Genomic DNA, 19039 nt, shown 5'->3' with positions numbered 1-19039 from the left:
TACACTTCCTTGAGATTTTTTGCCTGGCTGGAATCTAGTGTTGAACTCTGATAATGCTTCTTGCTTATCCGGGTGGGGAATAAAGAGGGCTGTGTGTGTAGAAACTAGCCTACTGTAAAAAGGTAAAATTCAGTGTGTTGCTCTGTCCACTTTTGCTTCTGGCCCTACTCACCACTGATATGTGACCCCTGGAAGGTTGGCCAGAAGGGAATGCAGCCCTTCAGCTGAAAAAGATTCCCGACTCCAGATACAACATGAGGAGATACCAAGGCAGGAGCAGATGGAAATCCAGAATGGGGAAAGATAGGGAGCAAGAGGAGGGGGTGAAAGATAAAGTTGTGGAGGGAGACACAGAAAGCACACTTCTTCCCCCTTTGTTCCCCTCTTACTCTCTTCAGTTCTTTTTCTGGTTCCCACTTATCATGCATAATTTTCACAGAACACATTCTAGTTTTCAATTAAAACACTGAGGATGTTCCTGATTTTTCTTCAGGAACCCTGGACAGAGGACAGCATGGCACAAATTCCACAGTGGGAACAAAACGGTAAGACTGTGTGTGTCAAGTAAACTTTTCTTTCAGTATTTAGAACATAACATCAATTACAATTGTTTAATTTATTTAGTGATATGTGGTTTTTGTTTTCATTTCAGGTGTGGAACAATGATTCCTCATTCAAAATCCAAAAAAGTCAAGTCAAATGATTCTAAGTGCACTATAGAAACATTTTTCAAATGAATACTATATATTTTAAGGAAGACATTTTTGACTGTGTTATGGTACAATACTTGGAGTATAAAATATGTTGATCAGGCTTTATCCAATATTTAAATTTGTATATAAACTTTATAGACACTTTTGCATTCTCGAAATCACTATTTTACTCTCATAGTTGCCTTACAATAACTTTTCATATTTTGACTTCTTTAAAAGTCATGTGCTCTCATTAGGACATGGTGCTGATGGTGGTCATTTTCATAGCTCTTTGATATAAAAAAAAATGAGGGATTGAGCTTTCAGTTGGTAACAAGTCTTCATAAATTGTATGTTGTTATAGTTGGGCTCTTGTTGATAATTGGGGCAATATGGCCAAGATGTAAGACTTTGTCCACATTCTACTGTGCTATACAAAAAGTTTATTGGAGAAAATGATGTAATCATAGTATATTTAGCATTTAAACACTTTATGCAATCATTTTATTTAAGACATTTATATATTGCTTAATCATTTGCATTTCTAAGTGGTATACATAAACATTAGATATTATCTACAGACATACGATAAAATCCTAGCTACTGTTAAACAGGAGATCTGCTCTCTGTCCATACATAGGTAATCAGAATTTCATGTACTATCTAGACTATAATAAATTAATATAGGCCAGCTAAGTTATCTTAATGTTAATTGTGTATCTTTGGCATCTAGCATTATTTTAATATTAGTCTTGTCTCATTTGAAGTAGAAAAGTTGTATTTTTAAAAACTTGTTCACACTTTTTAAAATCTTGTCAACTTCCCAGAGCCTTTGGTGGACAGATCTAAATTGTACTGCCTGAACCTTTTCTGTTCTGTGGCTTTGTAGAAACTGTTTTCAGTGCAATTGTCCAAATGCAGGCCCTTCCTTCTCAGAATTGTTGATTTTACTTTAAGGAGGCAATTCACTTAGTGAAGTCAACTGCACTAATTCAGGAAGACTAGGGCAGTGTAACTGATTCATTGTAAGAAAAACAGGGTAGGAAATTGTATCATGAAATAAATCCTACCTGTGTATCTAATTTTCAAATAAGTAATCTCATAAAGGTAAAGTAAGTGACCCTTGCCTCTTAAACGAAGGAATTTTACCAATTATATTTTAAAGATTATGAAGAAAACCATGTTTATTTAAATTTTACAAATGTAAAGATTATATATTTAAGTTTATATAAATTGTATATTTTATTTATTTATTTATTTATTGAATTTATTAGTCGCCCATCTGGATGGTTATCCAGCCACTCTGGGCGACGTACAAAATAGACATACAAATACATGAGACGTTAAAAATCTGAAAACAATGATAATAAAATCTAGCCCACCCCAAAAGCCTGCCTGAAGAGCCAGGTCTTCAAGGCCCGGCGGAAGCTCATCATAGAAGGGGCATGGCGGAGATCATTTGGGAGGGCGTTCCACAGGGTGGGGGCCACAATTGAAAAAGCCCTCTCCTAGTCCTCACCAGTGTGGCTATTTTGACTGATGGGATGGAGAGAAGGTCTTTTGAGGCTGATACTGTGTTTTGAAATAATTTTATTCATAATATATTCACAATGTAATATATTTTCCTACATAATTATAATATAAAATATATTTTCCAAAATAATTTGGTCAGTCTTATCAATTTTATCATTAAGTTGCTACTTTTGCTGTAAGTTGCTACTTTTGCTGTAATGGAAAATAAACTGAAGCTTTGTAAAATATATGTTCACTATTAAAACCATACTTTTAACTTCTGTGCTTTAGCAGTAAAAAGACTGATTTCAGGTTCTCTAGTTCTACATGCCCAGTCTGTGCCTTAATCTTAAAAGTCCAGACCTATTGTATAGATTTAGTCATAGTGATGCACACTGTTGTGATGCCAACTGTTGTGAAATTATCCATTATTTAATAGTTGGGAAAAGATCTGTCTTCCCCTTCCAAAAAATAAAGAGATAGTTGGAATACAGTTGGAAATTCCCAGGTCAATCAAACTGCCCCATCCTATAAAATTAACTTGGCATGTTATAGCTTAGTTACCCAGCAAGTGGGGATCAGCACTGGTTACTTCAGGAGTGTGGAACCTTTTTCAACCTGAGTGTCACATTTCCTTCTAGGCAGCCACACGATAGTGGCAGGCAGAGGCAAAAGGGGGTGGAGCACTGAATGTAATTTTTTCCTCTGTATAGTAGTGTAGTTTTTAGTCTCCGTCAAGGCAAGCAAAAATTGTCAAGAGTTCAAGAATATATTCCAGCCAGGCAAAAACACTCAAGGATGTGAAGCAAGGCCAGTGACAGGTATGTCTGGGGAGAGTCCCAAGATCAGATAGAGAAGCCTGGAAGGCTGTATCTGTCCTAAGCCTCAGGTTCCTCATCCCTGCACTCATGCCTGAGGTATCGTCAACCCATGGCAGTGCTGGGATGATATTTTCCTCATGTACATATGCGTGATCCTCTAAGCCAACCAACTTAGCACAGAAATAAATGAATTAATGAAGTTTTATGCCACCGTCTAATATCTCCTACATGGTGGGCGACTCACATGAACCTCCTCACCCCTTCAAAGTACACGTAAGATATACAAATGTGAGAAGGGGCTATGTGTAGGGAGATCCTGGGTAAAATATATGGCCTGGGTATTCGACATGTGCACATTAGTAGACAGATAAGACCTCTTCTCACACTTCCTAAAGGTGCAGCCGGGAGCATAGACAGCAGCTGTGACAGGATGAGGCTGATGGGTATGACCTTGCTCCCCTTCTTGATATGGGAGGACTGTTTGGTTAAACACCGCTGGTGTGATGAAGGCATATCAATTTTCTATAATCTCTGCTACCTTTATGAAGTAACCTGGTCATAGGCAAGTCATACTCTCTCATCCTTAGTCTGTAAATATTAAAGAATCATCAGCAATCTACTCACAATGATATATGCATGTTCGAGGAAAACCACAATACTTTTCACATTAAAAATATTACATGGATTATAGTAATCAGCTGTATAGTATATCAATTTACAGTTAGTTTATTGGAAGCAGCCACCAACATAAAAGTTAAATGAGACTTGAGCACACAACTTTCAGGAATGTAGTGCCTCCTGATCATGTGCTTTTCACAGCAACCACATTCACTTCTTTCTGTAGTAACTTTACTGTTTGGATACATTCTAAAAGTCTGAAAACTAAAACAGGTTCCAATGGTCTGAAAATTTAAACAGGGACATAAACTGGATTCTGGGAGCATCACTGGTTGTGGACAGACAATCTTACAAAGCAGAAAGGAAAATATGCCTCTCTGCAGTCACCCAATGGACAAAGAGCTGACCATTCTCTTCATACCCAAACTAATTATATTTAAAAAGACAGCACCAGGAAGGGGATACTTGCCACAGCGTCTGATCACCATACAGACATCTACAGATTACCTTTACTGTTCCAGACCCTTGACATGACCTATAAAAACATACTTGGAAAAACTAAAAATAAGGCATACATGCAGTTCCCCCAGCTCCTTCCTCACTTCTTTCCTCCCACACTCTTTTCCACAGTACTCCCTCTATTGCCATTTAACCCTAGTTCAAATTTGTACCCAGTCATGAAACTCTCTGGGTGACCTTGGCCCAATCACACTTTGTCAGCCTAACCTCATGAAAATAAAACGGGGAGGGCAGTATGTATGCTGCCCTGAGCTCCTTTGAGAGGTCAAGATAAAAATGTATTTGGAATAAACAACGCCTTTAAAAAAATTGCTGGTGTGGTGTAGCGGTTAAGGTGCTGGACTACGACCTGGGAGACCAGGGTTCGAATCTCCACACAGTCATGAAGCTCATGTCAGCTTCAGGGCTGGGCAGTAACGAAACAGCCAGCAGTTAACTGGGCAATAAATCAGTCAAGGCCAGGCAGATAACGGAGGCCGGCTGGCAGAAGAAAAGCTTGACAAACTAACCAGTAGCAGTGTTCAAGAGCGTTGTCCAGGTAGGGAAGCAGAGTTCAGAAAGCCAGGGGTCCAGTCTGAAGGTCTAGAGGCTAGCAACAGCGTTGCACGCGAGGGGCCACAACCGCCGTTGTAGTCAGCAGTCTGCTGCAGCCATGAACTGCCTTTTATAACAGACTCCCTAAGCCAGGTGCCCGTGATTAGTCTCCCAGCTGCTCAGAGCTGCTTGTTCTTAAACGACCCAACCTCTTCCTTCGTTGCTGTGCTACTCGCTGGTGTCTCCTTTCTGCAGGGGGGAGGGGAGCCTCCTGTTCATACCCAGAATCCGATTGAGGGGCTTCAGCCAGGTGCTGGACATTCTCCAGCCAGGCAAGAGCCAGAGTTGTGTCCTCAGGGGTTCCACTAGTTCCTTCTCCTGGGTCTGCCAACTCTGCCTCTTCCTCCAAGTCCTCTGAAGGGGCCATGACAGCTCACTGGGTGCCCTTGGGCCAGTCACTGCCTCTCGCCCTCAGAGGAAAGCAATGGTAAACCCCCTCTGAATACCGCTTACCATGAATATCCTATTCATAGGGTCGCCAATGCCCTGACTTGAAGGCAGTCCATTTCCATTTTAAAAAAACAACGTATGTGTAAAATAGATGCTTACCCCTCATCACCTGTAGAGCAATCCAATGCATGTTTACTTGGAAGTTCCATTGTGTCCAATGGGGTGTATTCCCTAGTTAATATTATGTATGTTACGACTCTTTCCTCTTGTCAGAAATGCATTTAGTGTCTTTCACAGATGGGCAATCCAAATCATAGGAAGCCAGTAGAAGGGGGGACAATGGGAGCGGCAGCGGAGCCAGCAGAAAGCTCCATGGCATCCACTCCTTGTTCAGGAGCCACCAGACTGGCTGAATGCCACCTCAGTCGGGAGCCAAGTGCAGGGGCTGAAAAGGCAAAAGCCAACCCCTTACAGGGAGTAAGTGCTCCCCACTGATCACCATGGGAATTATTTTACTCCACTGACCTATCGGCCAGCAGAATTTTTACCCAGATTGGGAGGTGTTGGAGCTCTGTGAATGCATGGAGGAGGATGTGTAAGTCTCCCCCTCGGTTCCTCTGCCACACTCCCAAAATTCCCTGTTTTCAGGCCTTCTGCCAGCTTCCACTGGCTCTCCCTCTGCCAGGCTGGCTGTCCCTGGTAGGCACCTGGCTGAGCCAGCAGACCATGGCTCAGGCAGGACTTCTGCTGGTGTAGTCCAGCAGCGCCAGGAACCTGCCAGCTCAATCCACCACATCCAACTCCACCCAGCCCAGTGCAAATGCAATTTGGATTGCACCATAAGGACACAGTAATGCCAAGCTTCTTACAGCCTGATGCTATGCAGAATTCTGCATGCCCACCTCTACTGAAATCGTAGGACAGCTTCTGCCTGCATTAAAGATGTCAAATGTGCATTTATGTATATCAAAAATATTTAAATACAGCATTATTTAATATTGATATTTTATATTTTGATGTTTTAATAACTTGGAGCTTTGTTATATTGTTATTGTATATGTAAGCCCTCTTGTATATCCTGAAAAGCAGGATAAAAAATTATAAATAACATGACAATTTCTGGAACAGGAAACCTGCTAAGTGAAAAGATACTGGGACCTAAGCATGGGTTGGAATTGTTTGCAATCTGTCTCATAATGAGAAGCAAGTATAGTGTCTCAGGTCTTCTGCATTCTATAGAGGGCAGCAGGTACCATGTCCCAACAAGAGTCTATGTTGTAAAGCTTTGTCAGAGCCAACCACCATCACCAACCCTTTTGGGAAAGACTAAGGGACAGGGGAAAAATTGCCACCTCAAAGAAGAGTTAGAAAAAGGGCTGGTTTCCATCCCACCTCCTTCAATTCATTGGTAATTTCACAACACCCACTAACACTTTGGTAACGTGCATATTTTTTGTAATCTAATGTCAGGAACTACCACGATTTTTTTTTCTTGCAGATCTAATGCAGTGAACTGTGAACATACCATATATGGTACATTTTCCAGTGAACGATCATACTAGATCAGAATATGTGTCAACACAGTCTTTGCTGCTTCAGACAGACCTTTTTCGCCACTGTACAATAAATGGATCATTTTGAATTACACCTCAGGATTCTTTTCATTTTACATCCAACCTGTGATTTCGATCGAAGTGAGCATGCAGAACTCTGCACAGCATCGGGCTGTAAGAAGCTCGGCATTACTTATGTTTCAGTTTGCATTTGTCTCGATCTGTTCATTTCCGTGGCAGCCCGTCATTCGACCACGACTGGCTAAGGGCGGCATTCTAGCGTAGGTACCAACTGCTACTTCCCTTTGTCACTCTCTTACCTACTTCTTTGGTTGCTAGCTCGTTTCTGCCAGCTCTTCTATGACGGTAACATACTTCTTATCTAGTTGGCGGAGAAACATACACACGCAGGCTGTCACAGCCGAGGTTTGTAGACGGGGAGTTGTCCCTCGTAGGCGGCAGCCTCCCTCCCCAGCCGCGCTTTGTTCCCACGCTGCTCGCAAGGTGGCTGCTTTGCAAGGCAGCGCAATGCAGGAACCCTGGAACCGCGCCGTTAAAGGTCTGACTGATATTGTGGGCTTCCTGAACCTGAGGTCCAAAGACGGCGGCAGCAGCCCGCAGGCAGCGGCAGCGGTAGAGGCGGCCAATGCGGAGACTTGTGAGTGTTGCTGTGTAAGGGGAACACGGGAGGCCGGCCGGCCGGCCATCGTACAAAGGAGGGCGCAGCTTAGCACAACAAAATGGGCGAGCCCTTAGTGTTATATCCTGGCACCTCAGCAGCCAACGCCGCGAACGTGCCGGCCCCATCCCACCCCTGCGTCGTCAAAAGAGGCACATCCCCGCAGAAAGCGGGAAGAAGCTGCGCTTGAGCAGACAGAGGCGCAGACTATTCGTTTTGTTTTATTCCCTGTCCTTTTTCATGGGCGTCGTCGAACCATTTTCGCTGAGAAAATGTACTTCGGTTTGTGAGCAGCTGCTCAGTAGACTATAAGAGAGTTGTGCTTTGAAAAACACATAATTCCTAATAAGTGCCAGGAGGGGACCAGTTTTAAAAGTAGATATTGGAGAATATCCTCTTTAAGGTTGCCAGTTTTCTTTCTGAGGGCTCCTGGATACTCTAAGCGGCTTATATGACGGGCAAAAATGGTCACTTCCCCGGGTGTATTCTGCGCTTTACCCTTACTTTGAAATGACACAGGGCTTGTTTCCACCGGAGTTTACCGCACTGCTGGCTGGTCCGTGAAGGCAAACAGGGCGCTGCCCCACCTACCTCAGTCTGTCCTCGGACACCTCCCACCTGCCTGCCTTCTTTCTTGCAGCCAGTCCAGGGGGTGGCCCTGGCTGTTAGCTTCCTAGGGCATTTTTAAAGGAATTGTTACTGGGTGTCCATTTTTTTCATTCAAATAGTTTGAGTGGTATCCTGTCTACCAAGTACAAGCTCTGACATTTGGAATCGGATTGAGAGAACGTGGTTCCAAAAAATACAAGCCTTGCAAATGCATTTTCACAATTTACTAGCCTAGCAAAATTCTTACTAGCCTGCCCACCCACCAGTAAATACATGAATTAAATGTTAAAATTAAGTTGCTGCTTATGATCCACAGCCTGCTGTACCAGAACTCTTAAAAAGAAAAATAACAACGAGAACCAGACATCACAGTGTTCAGGGAGAGAGATTTTCTTAAGTTTTTCAGAAAGGCAGGTGGTTTGCAATAACCCTAACAATGATTGTATGATGTGCCCTATGTTCTACTGTTTCTGTTCAATTTCACTAAAATGTCAATACTGCTAGTCAGTGTTTCAGTGGCTTCCAATCTTGGTTCATTGATTACATTTTGGGTGTCCATTTGTGTCCACTGGGTGCCCAGAATCCAGGACTGGATGTCCATTTGGACATACAACTATTACTTTAAAAATGTTTTGCTTCCTCCTTCTCAGTCTCAGTGTTGCTCTTTGTAGAACTCAGTAGGGAGGAGGATGGGGACAAAAAATGGAATCAGTTGGTTCTGCCTGTAATTGGCATCATCCTATCAGTGCCAATGGGCACCAGCCGCAGCTGGTTTACACAAAGTTTGCACAAAACCAGAGTCAAATGCAGAATATATTTTCAGTGCCAAGGATCAGTTCTGAAACTCATGAGAATAATAAAGAACAGCATAAATATAAGCATATGCTGGATGGGTTTCCCTTCCCCTCCTAGAAACTGATAATAACGTCTAGCATTCATACAGTTCAAACCAGTCTACTGACATAATTGTTTCAGTCATCTTTATAATAAACCTATAAGGCAAATAAATAGATATTGTAGGTATCTGTGTGTCAGGTGGGTGGGTAACAGTGATGCTAAGGCATAGGTCACATCTACCCCATACATTTAAAGTTTTATTATACCAGTTTATTAGTAATGGATAATTCTGGGAACTATGGTTTCTTAGGGCTAGGAATTGTAGCTGTGTGAGGACATCAACAATAACAAGCTAAAGTTCCCAGGATTCTTTGGGAGAAGCCATAACTGTTATAGTGGTTTATGGAATAATATATGCAGAAATAGGCCTCTCCCTGGGAGGGCCTCAGGCACAGTAAATAGTCACATCAGGCAGGTGATTTGGGGTGTCATGAAAGGATTGCAAATGTTTAGTTATTTAATGTATTGTTGTATTTTTACTGCCAGTGAAAGGCAGTGGCACTTATTAGGTCCTTTGTTTCAGGTGCCAAAATACCTTGGCTAGCCTTGGGTTCCATGCACCTTGACTTGGGGCTGGGGCTGCCATTTGCTGTTCCACCTCAAGCTGCCAGATGTCTTGGCCTGGCCTGGTTCCCCACACCAAGGGAATTCACAATATAAAATAATAAGCACTTTTCACAAGTGTTCTCTACACATTCATTGGACACAGGGAGAGAGAAGCAAGCCATGCCTGCTGGCCCCACTCCTAACATCCATCTGCTTGTTGTCTCTGCCTGCTTGAATTCCATGTCTTTGGCAGAAGATCTGAATAAGGAGCCCATGCAAACATGCTTCATCCTCCACGTAATTGCACAGGGTTTCTGATCAGATGGACATATCCAAATATGAAGAGTTCCCAATGGCTATGTGTGCTTACACCATCATGCCACATGAACATTGGGACAGACCTTTGGAGGCACATGGGCATTGGGAACAGGCTCAGCGGATGGTTACAGCTAGCCTCTATTGCTTTCCTTTCTATGCTTCACTAACAGTAAGATCTTTTGCATGTTTATTAAGTTAAAAAGAAACACCTCAATGGAAGGGTACTTCCATACAGGTGTTTATTGTGCTTGCTGCTCATGCATGGAAATTTTTCACAGCATTCTGTACAACATGGAACAAGGATGGGATATAATTAAACAAACAAACATTGTTGGCCTCAAAATGTTCTCCCATTTAATTCAGATTTCCCTTTTCTGAGAAACAGCTGATAACTTTAAAAATGTTGCCAACCTCTTACCTATTTATTATATTTAAATGACCCATTTACAATATTAAGGCGAGTGTCTGGATGCATCCTTAGGAGTCAGTCTTACAGTGTTCAGTTAGGCTTACTCCTAGTTAAGCATGCATAAGATTATGCTGGAAGGCTATTTTTTAAAAGAAAAAGTTTCCAACCCAAACACTTTCCTTCCTTGTTACCTTGATTCCCTCTTAAGCAACCCTAGTCCTCCCTGATGTCTCCTACACTTTAATAAGTCACAGCAAGGCATCTTTCTTATAAGGCCCTTTTAGGGCTGTATTACTTATTATTTTTGTATTTATTAAATTTATATCCCGCCCTTCCTCAGAGAAGGAGACCAGGGCAGCATTCACAAAATCAAAAAGTTAGGAGGCTTGGAGGGAACCTTGTAGAGCCATCCAGTCCTATAGCCTGCTGTAGGCAGGAAATCTAGAACAAGAGCTGTCACATGCAGCCATTCCACCAAAACAAACAGATCCTCATAGCAATAAGGAAACGACACTTTAAACCCATGGCTTTTGGAATATTGCCTCTTAGTCACACTTTTTCGGTTCAAGCTAGAAACACTGGCAGTTCTTATTTCTCATTGGCTTCTTTAGTAATTATTTCTTAAATATAAACTATTCCCACACAGAACGTTTAAAACTACCTGTGTCTACATACTTTGTCCTCTTAGCTTAACTTTGTGACTAAAAGACAGAAACCTGAAAGCAGAGAAGGTAGACCAAAGTTCACTATCAAACTCGTAATGAAAGGGAAAATGCTGAAGTACAAGCCAGTCTAGTCTGTTTGCTTCATTCCAGTTGAAGAGGGGAAAGGCAAACAGCCCTTTTTCTTTTCTTTTCTTTCACACACACAATATTGATAGAACAGGAAAACTGGCTCTCCCTCTCCCTGTATTAATGAAAAATATGTCAAATGGATGTGATAAAAAAGAGCATTGAACTAAGAGAAGGTCACAACCATGGTTTTCTTAACAATTTGATGCTGGTTGTTGTTGGTGTGAGAGACAGGGTAGAAATGGGTATTGTTATGGGTTTGGGGTTGAGATGGATGATTTCTATGAGTCCCCTTCCAGCCTCTGATTTGAAACCCTGCACCTGGGGGTGAAAAACCCGCTCTGCTGGTCAGATGAATTCCCTTTGTCAGTCTAATAGAGGGGCCAGGTGAGTTAATGGGACTATCAAGTGCCCATTAACTGGGCCAGGGAGATCCTATTGTTATTGAAACTCTTCAGGAGAGCCCTCTCCCCTTTCTGAGGCCAAGGAGAGGCTTGTGTTGAGTTGGGTGAGAAAAAAGGCTGGGAACTGGAGGCAGGGAAGAGGCTAGCTCCCTGCTCCACGGCTTTAAGGTGCCTCCTGTAAGCCTAATGAAAAAGCAAGATATTGGACTGCTGATTCTTTGGATCCCTCCATCTTAAGCTCAGGGTGGAATGTGTGTGTAAATAAATAAACCATATTTCGTAAGGACACCACAGCCTCTGCTGACTTTCTTTTGAAGGAAACCAAACCCTGGGTGAGTGCAGGGACCCTTGGAAATCTGTCGCCGCTCAGAGATTGTGGTGGTGTGCAACATTGGTGGAAGAAGTGGGATTGAGTTTCCTGGAAGAAGCATTGGGAGCAAGGTGTGCCTGAGTTAAAATGGAGGGAGAAACAGCAACCCTCCTGGAACAGATAAAATTGATGTTCCAGCAGCAAGCAGAATGGATTGAGAAAAATTGGCAACAAAGGCAACAAGAGAGCCAGGAGGCCTGGCAGCAGAGGTAACAGGACCAGGAACAAAGGCAACAAGAGAGCCAGGAGGCCCGGCAGCAAAGGCAACGAGAACATCAGGAGCACTGGCAACGAATGGGGAAAATATATGAAAGCATCTTTGGAGAGAAAAAGGAGACTCCATGCAAGGAAATTAGAGCCATGCCAGATCAGCCGCAACAAGGGGTTGAGAGTGACCCAGGAGTTCAGCTGCAGAGCACCCAGACTGGTGTGGCTAAAGAGATCAGAAAGTGGATGGGCAGCTGGAGGGCTTGGACTGTGAGGAGTTGCAGTAAGTAGTGGAGAGAGAAGAAGAGGCCTTGATTATCCAGGAGCCTGCCAGAGGGGAAGACACCAGAAAGCTGAAAGTAAAGCCCCAAGAATTGAAGGATAGGCTGAAAAATGAAGAGGAAGATGCCTCAGAAGGAAGTGAGCTACAGGCTGGAGAAGTGCAGCTGTTGATAGATTTCTTCACACTGTGTGTGCCAGCTGTGGAAGAGAAAATGCAGGAGAAAACGTTGGGGCAAGAGGAGCTCCCAGCTCCTGAGGAAATGGCTGTGCAAGTTAAAGTGCAGAAGGAGAAGCCTGAGGTGGGAGTGCAAGTCCAAGAGGAGCTCCCAGCACCTGGAGAGATGGGTGAGATAAAATCCCCAAGTGACTTTGCCCCTTGGATGCCCATCATGGTGTTATAGGGTGGGATGCAGCTCCTATGATGAGTGCAGTCCCTGAGCAAATTCCAGCAGTGAGAGGTACCCTGTGAGTGCCCTGTGAGTTTGGAGGGCAAGAGACACTGGGAGGGTTACCTGCCTCTGTTTGGGCCCATGATTGACAGTGGAGATGGTGAAGGAGAACAGAGAAGATTTCTTTCTGCCAACCTGGGTGGGCTAGGCCAGCTAGTCCTGAAGAAGATGCCCCCAGATAAAGGCTTGTGGCAGGACTTTAATTTGGAGTTTGGGGCAGGAGGTGAAGTGGCTTGGCTTAAAGAATTTTCCCAGAGCAGAGAGTGGGAGGAAAATGGTTACAGTCTGCTGTATGCTGATGAGAAAACAAATGTGTTCCTGAAGATGTGTCCCAAGACCCTGCAAGCAGCAGCAGGGATCAGCTTGGACTGGGAACTCCATGAAGCCCCAAGACAAAGGGCCATGTGGGCAACTGCATGGTTTGGGGGTGGGGGTTGTACTTATGGGACTGTGTACTGATCTGCTGAAGGAATTCTTCCTGATGATTTCAGTATTGCTTTTTGAATTTTGATTTGTGCCTTTTGTGTGCTTGTGAGGATATAAACTGTTTAATGGTTTTTTAGGAATTATGCTGATAGGTTTTTGCAATAAGGTTTTAATGTTTAAGATTTACTATACTGTGTTAAATTATGGGTGTGTGTACAACTGTTTGGGGGAGCAGGGAAAATGTGCATGTGGTTGAGGGCTGTATGCTGCAGTGGCACAAGGTAGGACAAAGGAGCTCCAGTACTGAGGCTGTAATCTGTCTTAAACATGTCGGGAACTCACTAGCTTGGGCACTGCCAGGTATGAGGACTGGGTAAGTTGTTTGGATGCAGAACTGTGACTGGGAGCTCCAAGAAAGAAGAGGAAGCCTAAAGAGAGAGCAGATAATTGAAAACTTGCTGTAAAGGAATGGTTTGTTTTTGTACTTGTGTGGAAATGTGACTGTACTATGACTATGCTTTTAATTATGTATATTTCAATGTCTTATTAACCTGTATCTGTTTTTCTTTATAGGAAAAGCAGTTATTCTGTTATGTGTTTGCAAGTCTGGGACAGACCTTTGTCAGGGAAAGGTGTAGAGTTATGGGTTTGGGGTTGAGATGGATGATTTCTATGAGTCCCCTTCCAGCCTCTGATTTGGAACCCTGCACCTGGGGGTGAAAAACCTACTGTGCTGGTTGGATGAGTTCCCTTTGTCAGTCTAATAGAGTGGCCAGGTGAGTTAATGGGACTATCAAGTGCCCATTAACTGGGCCAGGGAGATCCTATTGTTATTGAAACTCCCCCCTTCCTGAGGCCAAGGAGAGGCTTGTGTTGAGTTGGGTGAGAAAAAAAAGGCTGGGAACTAGAGGCAGGGGAGAGGCTAGCTCCCTGCTCCATGGCTTTAGGGTGCCTTCTGTAAGCCTAATGAAAAAGCAAGATATTGGAGTGCTGATTCTTTGGACCCCTCCATCTTAAGCTCAGGGTGGAATGTGTGTGTAAACAAACAAACCATATTTCATAAAGACACCACAGCCTCCACTGACCTTCTTTTGAAGGAAACCAAACTCCTGGGTGAGTGTAGGGACTCCTGGAAATCTCTCACCTCTCAGAGATGGGGTGGCGCGCAACAGTATGTTTTGTAGGCTAGAAGCAGAAGCACTGTTGTCCTAGTAAAGTCAGCCTCTGTAATCAGGGTCCAACCTTAATTGTGGACTGCTCTTTCTCTTGTTGGAGTATACTTTATAAAAGCATATGGACTTTCTATCTTAGACACTCCTCTGCTGTGGTCAAATTTCGTAGTTCTACTCAAATATCTGACTTCTAAAATTAGAATGAGTTTAACTCTCTTTCCATTATTTATTATATACTAATACACAGAGAGATGGGGAGCAGGAGCTAAACAGCTGCCCTGGTCTCCTTTGGGAGGAAGGGTGGGCTATAATGAATAAATAAATAATGAATAAATGAACAGCAGAGTGTGTTATGAACACCAGAGTGTTGGATTAGGATCAAGGAGACCTGGATGAAAATCCTCACTCAGTCATTATGATCACCAGATATCCTTGGATCAGTCATTCTAACCCACCTCACAGAGTCATTGTAAGAAACATAAGAAGCTGCCTTGTACTGAGTGAGGCATTCAGTCTATCTAGCTCAGTACTGTTAACACTGACTGGCATAGGGTTGCCAGGCTCAGGGCCTGAATGAGTCTGTATCTCTAAGAGAAGAGAAAATTCAGCCAAGTGCAGGTGTTCTTGCAACACTGTAATGAGAAAAACCACAAGGTGGAATTCTTTCTTCCCCCTGCACAACTTTTAAAGATACAGAAGACCTTAGAGGCTGGGCCTGGCAACCAAGAGGTCTTCTTTGTCTTTAAAAGTTGTGCAGGGGGAAGAAAGAATTCCACTTTGTGGCTTTTTTCATTACAACATTGCAAGAACACCTGCACTTGGATGACTTTCTCTTCTCCTAAAGATACAGGATCAGTCTCAGGCCAAGAACCTGGCAACCCTATGCACATCACTCTGAGGAAGAGTGGGAGAAAAATGTAATACATAAATTTAAGCATGTGACTATTTATTTAATATTTTAAAAGTCCATGATTTTTGTTTTGCAGTACTACCAGATGAAAAAGAATTTCAGCATGCAGCTAAAACCAATAATCTGGATACCATGGAAAGACTGTTTAGGAAAAATGTTAATATTAATGCTGTAAATATTGTAAGTATAAAAACAGTATTAACAGATAATTCCTCCTTCAATCCTATTTCATTGAATTTAGCAAGGGGATTGTTTTGCAAGCGATAGAAGCTTTTGTTATACAACAGCAGTTAATGAGCGACAGGAACCCAAGAATATCTTGAGGCTAGAGGCAGACAATGTTTGTACAGGGTCTTAAAAGTGCTTTGATAGAGCTGTTGGTTATGTGGGGCATGTATTTTGTTATTTTGTCACTCTGTCATTTACTGTTATTTTTGGTCTGTCATGTTGTGTCATGATCCATATCATCAGGAGCTCCTTTACTTGCTTATCCTCCATTTTTATATACATAATTAGTTACAGACAGTATCCTTCCACTCTCTATCGGACAAACAGTCCAGTCTCTACCCAGAAAAATAAATTGGCACAAAAAGGCAATACATTAGTTTCAGCTGTTATATCTATTGAAAATGACTTGGGATTTAATCCTGCACACACTTACTTTGGAGTAAGTCCCACTGAAATTAGTGGCCTCTGAATCTGAGTAAACATTCAGAGTGGAAGATTAAAATATTTTCCAACTTGGCACTACAATAGTACCTTTGAACTTCTTTCCTAATTGTGCCACATTCAAATGTTGTGGAAAGCAGAAATTGTAACCAATACAATTTAACAATTGCATTATGAAACAATTTAAGCAGAACCTGATTTAAGCTCTTTAGTCCTGCTGTGGTTACTTGAAAGTTAAGGATTCAAGCTTCACTAGTTTGTGGAATAATTTAAAATGTACTATGTTTTCCACATCTCTAAAAGGCTTCAGTCCCAAAAATTTTTACTATGGAATAAGCCCTACTGAACACGGCAAGACTTACTTCTGAACAATAGTGCCATGTGGGCAGGCCCTTGAGGCAGAAGAATGAGCAGGAGCACCAGCAAGCTCTATCTGGCACTGGTTAGGCCTCATCTTGAGTACTGTGTCTAGTTCTAGACACAGCACTTTAAGTAGGATGCGGACAAACTGGAACATGTCCAGAGGAGGGCAACAAAGATGATTAGGGGACTGGAAACAAAGCCCTATGAGGAGAGACTGAAAGAACTGGGTATGTTTGGCCTTGAGAAGACTAAGGGGAGATATGATAGCACTCTTCAAGTACTTGAAAGGTTGTCACACAGAGGAGGGCCAGGATCTCTTCTCGATCATCTCAAAGAGCAGGACACAGAATAATGGGCTCAAGTTGCCGGAAGCCAGATTTCGACTGGACATCAGGAAAAACTTCCTAACTGTTAAGAGTGGTATGACAATGGAACCAATTACCTAGGGAGGTGGTGAGCTCTCAAACAGTAGAGGCATTCAAGAGGCAGCTGGACAGCCACCTGTCGGATATGCTTTAATTTGGATTCCTACATTGAGCAGGGAGTTGAACTCGATGGCCTTATAGGCCCCTTCCAACTTTACAAATCTGTTATTCTAAGCTGGCATGCTACATTTTGAAGTATATGAGTAATACACATTACCATCTAAATAGGGAGCCCCTATAAGACCATTTGGTCCAGAGTATAAAATTACTTAACTGCACAACACTGCTTCTGAGTAAACATACATAGGCTTGTGTTACATGTCCATAATGCTAACAAGACAAACGTTCATGCCCAATGGTAGCTTCAAATCCATTGTTTTCCATTCACACAAGTAGGCATTCCTCTGGGAAGGATTAGCATCGCTGTTTATTGTGGCCCCACCCTCTAATTTTACATGTTTACTCCTTCCGGTTGCTCAGTTACTGGGCATGTGCAAATATTTTTGATCTGTGCAGTATTTCCATTCCCTCCTGCCTCCACTGCTTCCTGAAGGTTGGCTTTCTCCGCTGCCCCTTGTTTTTTTCTGAGCTAATTTTTCCCCACTAGAAAAACAAATATATTGATATTTTAATGGAAATATCAATATCGATATTGATATTTTGAGAAAATATTTTTGAGGCAGCTTTAAAAAAAAATCCACTTAGATTTTTTTAGGAGGAAAAAGGGAAAACAGATGTGGAGAGAGGTTACCTCAAAATTCTCTCTGCAAAGACTGAGAATACAAGAAAGAATGATAAAATTCATTCATAAAATGCTGCCCTGGGCTCCTGCTGGGAGGAAGGGCGGGATATAAATAAAATAATAAATACATAAAATCCAATGACAATTCCCATCTCTTGTTACAAGGAGTGAAGGAAGTTTACTCGGGGAGAAAGGGAGGAAAGAAAGGAGGGCTGCAGCAAATGATGAGGGGGAAGGACAGAGCAGTCAGAAGTTGCTAGATAAACCACTGAAAACAAAAAGGAATTCTTGGGAGAGTTAGTGGGCGGAGAAAGGGAAAGAGCTAAAAGTGATGATTCACCCGCCCACTAAAAACCATTGAAGCAAACCATCTTCAAAGATGTGTGGAGCACAGTGGAGCCATATTGTTCTAAACGTTTTGTATTATCAGTGGATTGGGTTAGTACGAATTTACAGGGGGAAAACTGCATGATAGCTTCTGTTTACCAGTAACGTCATGTGAACCATGCGAATTAAAAAAAGATGCGAGTAGCACCAAACACACACTAAATCACTGTGCAGATAAGCCCCCAGACAGTGCAACTGACACTTTATTGATTAATCAAGAAGAACTGTTAAAAAGTGAAATGTAGTGTTAAAAGTGGAGTGTAAACTGTTTGATCTTGAGTATCCTTGGCCTCAAAACAAAAACAAAAACCCACCAACCCCGAAGCATATAATAGTATACTGTCAGGCCCAGGATGTGACTCAGGAACCAGACCAACGATTGTAGTTAATTCGTGTTTTATTAGGGTAATGTCCAAACAAAGACTGCGTTTTCTCATGAATCAATACAGGGATACAGGTCCTGCGGCATTGGGAGAAAGTTGACAGAGCAAGGGACTTCTTCCCGCCTGTTCTTTAAGAAGGGGCCAAACGGGCGCGCAATCTTTCGCTCCTCCTTAACTGCCCCTCAGGTACTGCCCGTCTTCCCCCCCTTCTCTCCTGTCTTTTCAGCTGTCTGCGTGTGCGCGGTGAGGGGGGAAGCATCATCCCCTCCTCTTCTGAAGTTTCCGATTCCAGGATGGGGGATAGGGAGGGGCTGATGGTGAACTGCCTCCCCGCTTTTCGGCTGTGAGCAGCCCTCCCTCTTCCCCCTCTTGCTCTGAGCCTGAAAGAGGGGGAGGCGTGAGAATGTCCAGGGAGGGCTCAGGCTCCCCGTTGCTAAGCGACCTTATCACTGGCAGTTCCTCTGTTTCGTCTTCGCTCCAAAGGGGGGAAGTTCCTCCCCCTTCCCTCTGCCATCCATCCGAATACTCTTCTCCCAACTCTCCGGGATCCAGCTCCCCGGGATTGGGACCCCAGCTCTGCCTTTCGACATATACACACTTACTGGGTTGAAATGGACTGGCTTCAAGTCGATCCTGACTTATGGCGACCCAATGAATAGGGTTTTCATGGTAAGGGGTATTCAGAGGTGGTTTACCATTGCCTCCCTGTGAGGCTGAGAGGCAGCGACTGGCCCAAGGTCACCCAGTGAGCTTCATGGCTGTGTGGGGATTCGAACCCTGGTCTCCAAGGTCGTAATCCAACACAACCACTACACCACACTGGCTCGCTTAATGGGTAAGCAGGTGAAAAAGTCTATGATTTTTACCATCCAGAAGACAAAGCGGATGCTGAATATGACGCT

At 43.1% G+C, this 19039-nt stretch overlaps 3 protein-coding genes across 13 annotated transcripts in view; 2 read left to right on the top strand and 1 right to left on the bottom strand.

Moving 5' to 3' along the window:
• The window catches only part of POLK (DNA polymerase kappa), a 44793-nt gene extending 42010 nt beyond the window's left edge, over nt 1-2783 (top strand). For 2 of the 5 annotated variants that reach the window (XM_061620490.1, XM_061620486.1), the window contains exons 14-15: nt 494-545; nt 653-2781. In XM_061620490.1, coding sequence (XP_061476474.1) covers nt 494-545; nt 653-737 — 137 coding nt within the window. In that variant the 3' untranslated portion in view covers nt 738-2781. Of the gene's footprint in view, nt 1-493; nt 546-652 lie in introns of all 5 variants that reach the window. The other 3 variants (XM_061620507.1, XM_061620498.1, XM_061620516.1) reach the window with 3 other exon arrangements.
• Nucleotides 1-19039, bottom strand: part of POC5 (POC5 centriolar protein) — a 120080-nt gene that overhangs the window by 3628 nt on the left and 97413 nt on the right. The window lies entirely within an intron of this gene.
• ANKDD1B (ankyrin repeat and death domain containing 1B) overlaps nt 6957-19039 on the top strand; it is a 56070-nt gene continuing 43987 nt past the window's right edge. For 4 of the 7 annotated variants that reach the window (XM_061620557.1, XM_061620567.1, XM_061620575.1 and 1 more), the window contains exons 1-2: nt 7017-7357; nt 15245-15348. In XM_061620557.1, coding sequence (XP_061476541.1) covers nt 7060-7357; nt 15245-15348 — 402 coding nt within the window. In that variant the 5' untranslated portion in view covers nt 7017-7059. Of the gene's footprint in view, nt 6981-7016; nt 7358-10948; nt 11125-15244; nt 15349-19039 lie in introns of those variants that run through there. The other 3 variants (XM_061620594.1, XM_061620596.1, XM_061620585.1) reach the window with 3 other exon arrangements.

The sequence above is a fragment of the Rhineura floridana genome, chromosome 1 (genome assembly GCF_030035675.1).
Source record: "Rhineura floridana isolate rRhiFlo1 chromosome 1, rRhiFlo1.hap2, whole genome shotgun sequence".
Lineage (NCBI taxonomy): Eukaryota > Metazoa > Chordata > Lepidosauria > Squamata > Rhineuridae > Rhineura > Rhineura floridana.
Note: the sequence above shows the minus strand (reverse complement) of the source record. Positions and strands in the feature narration are given on the sequence as shown.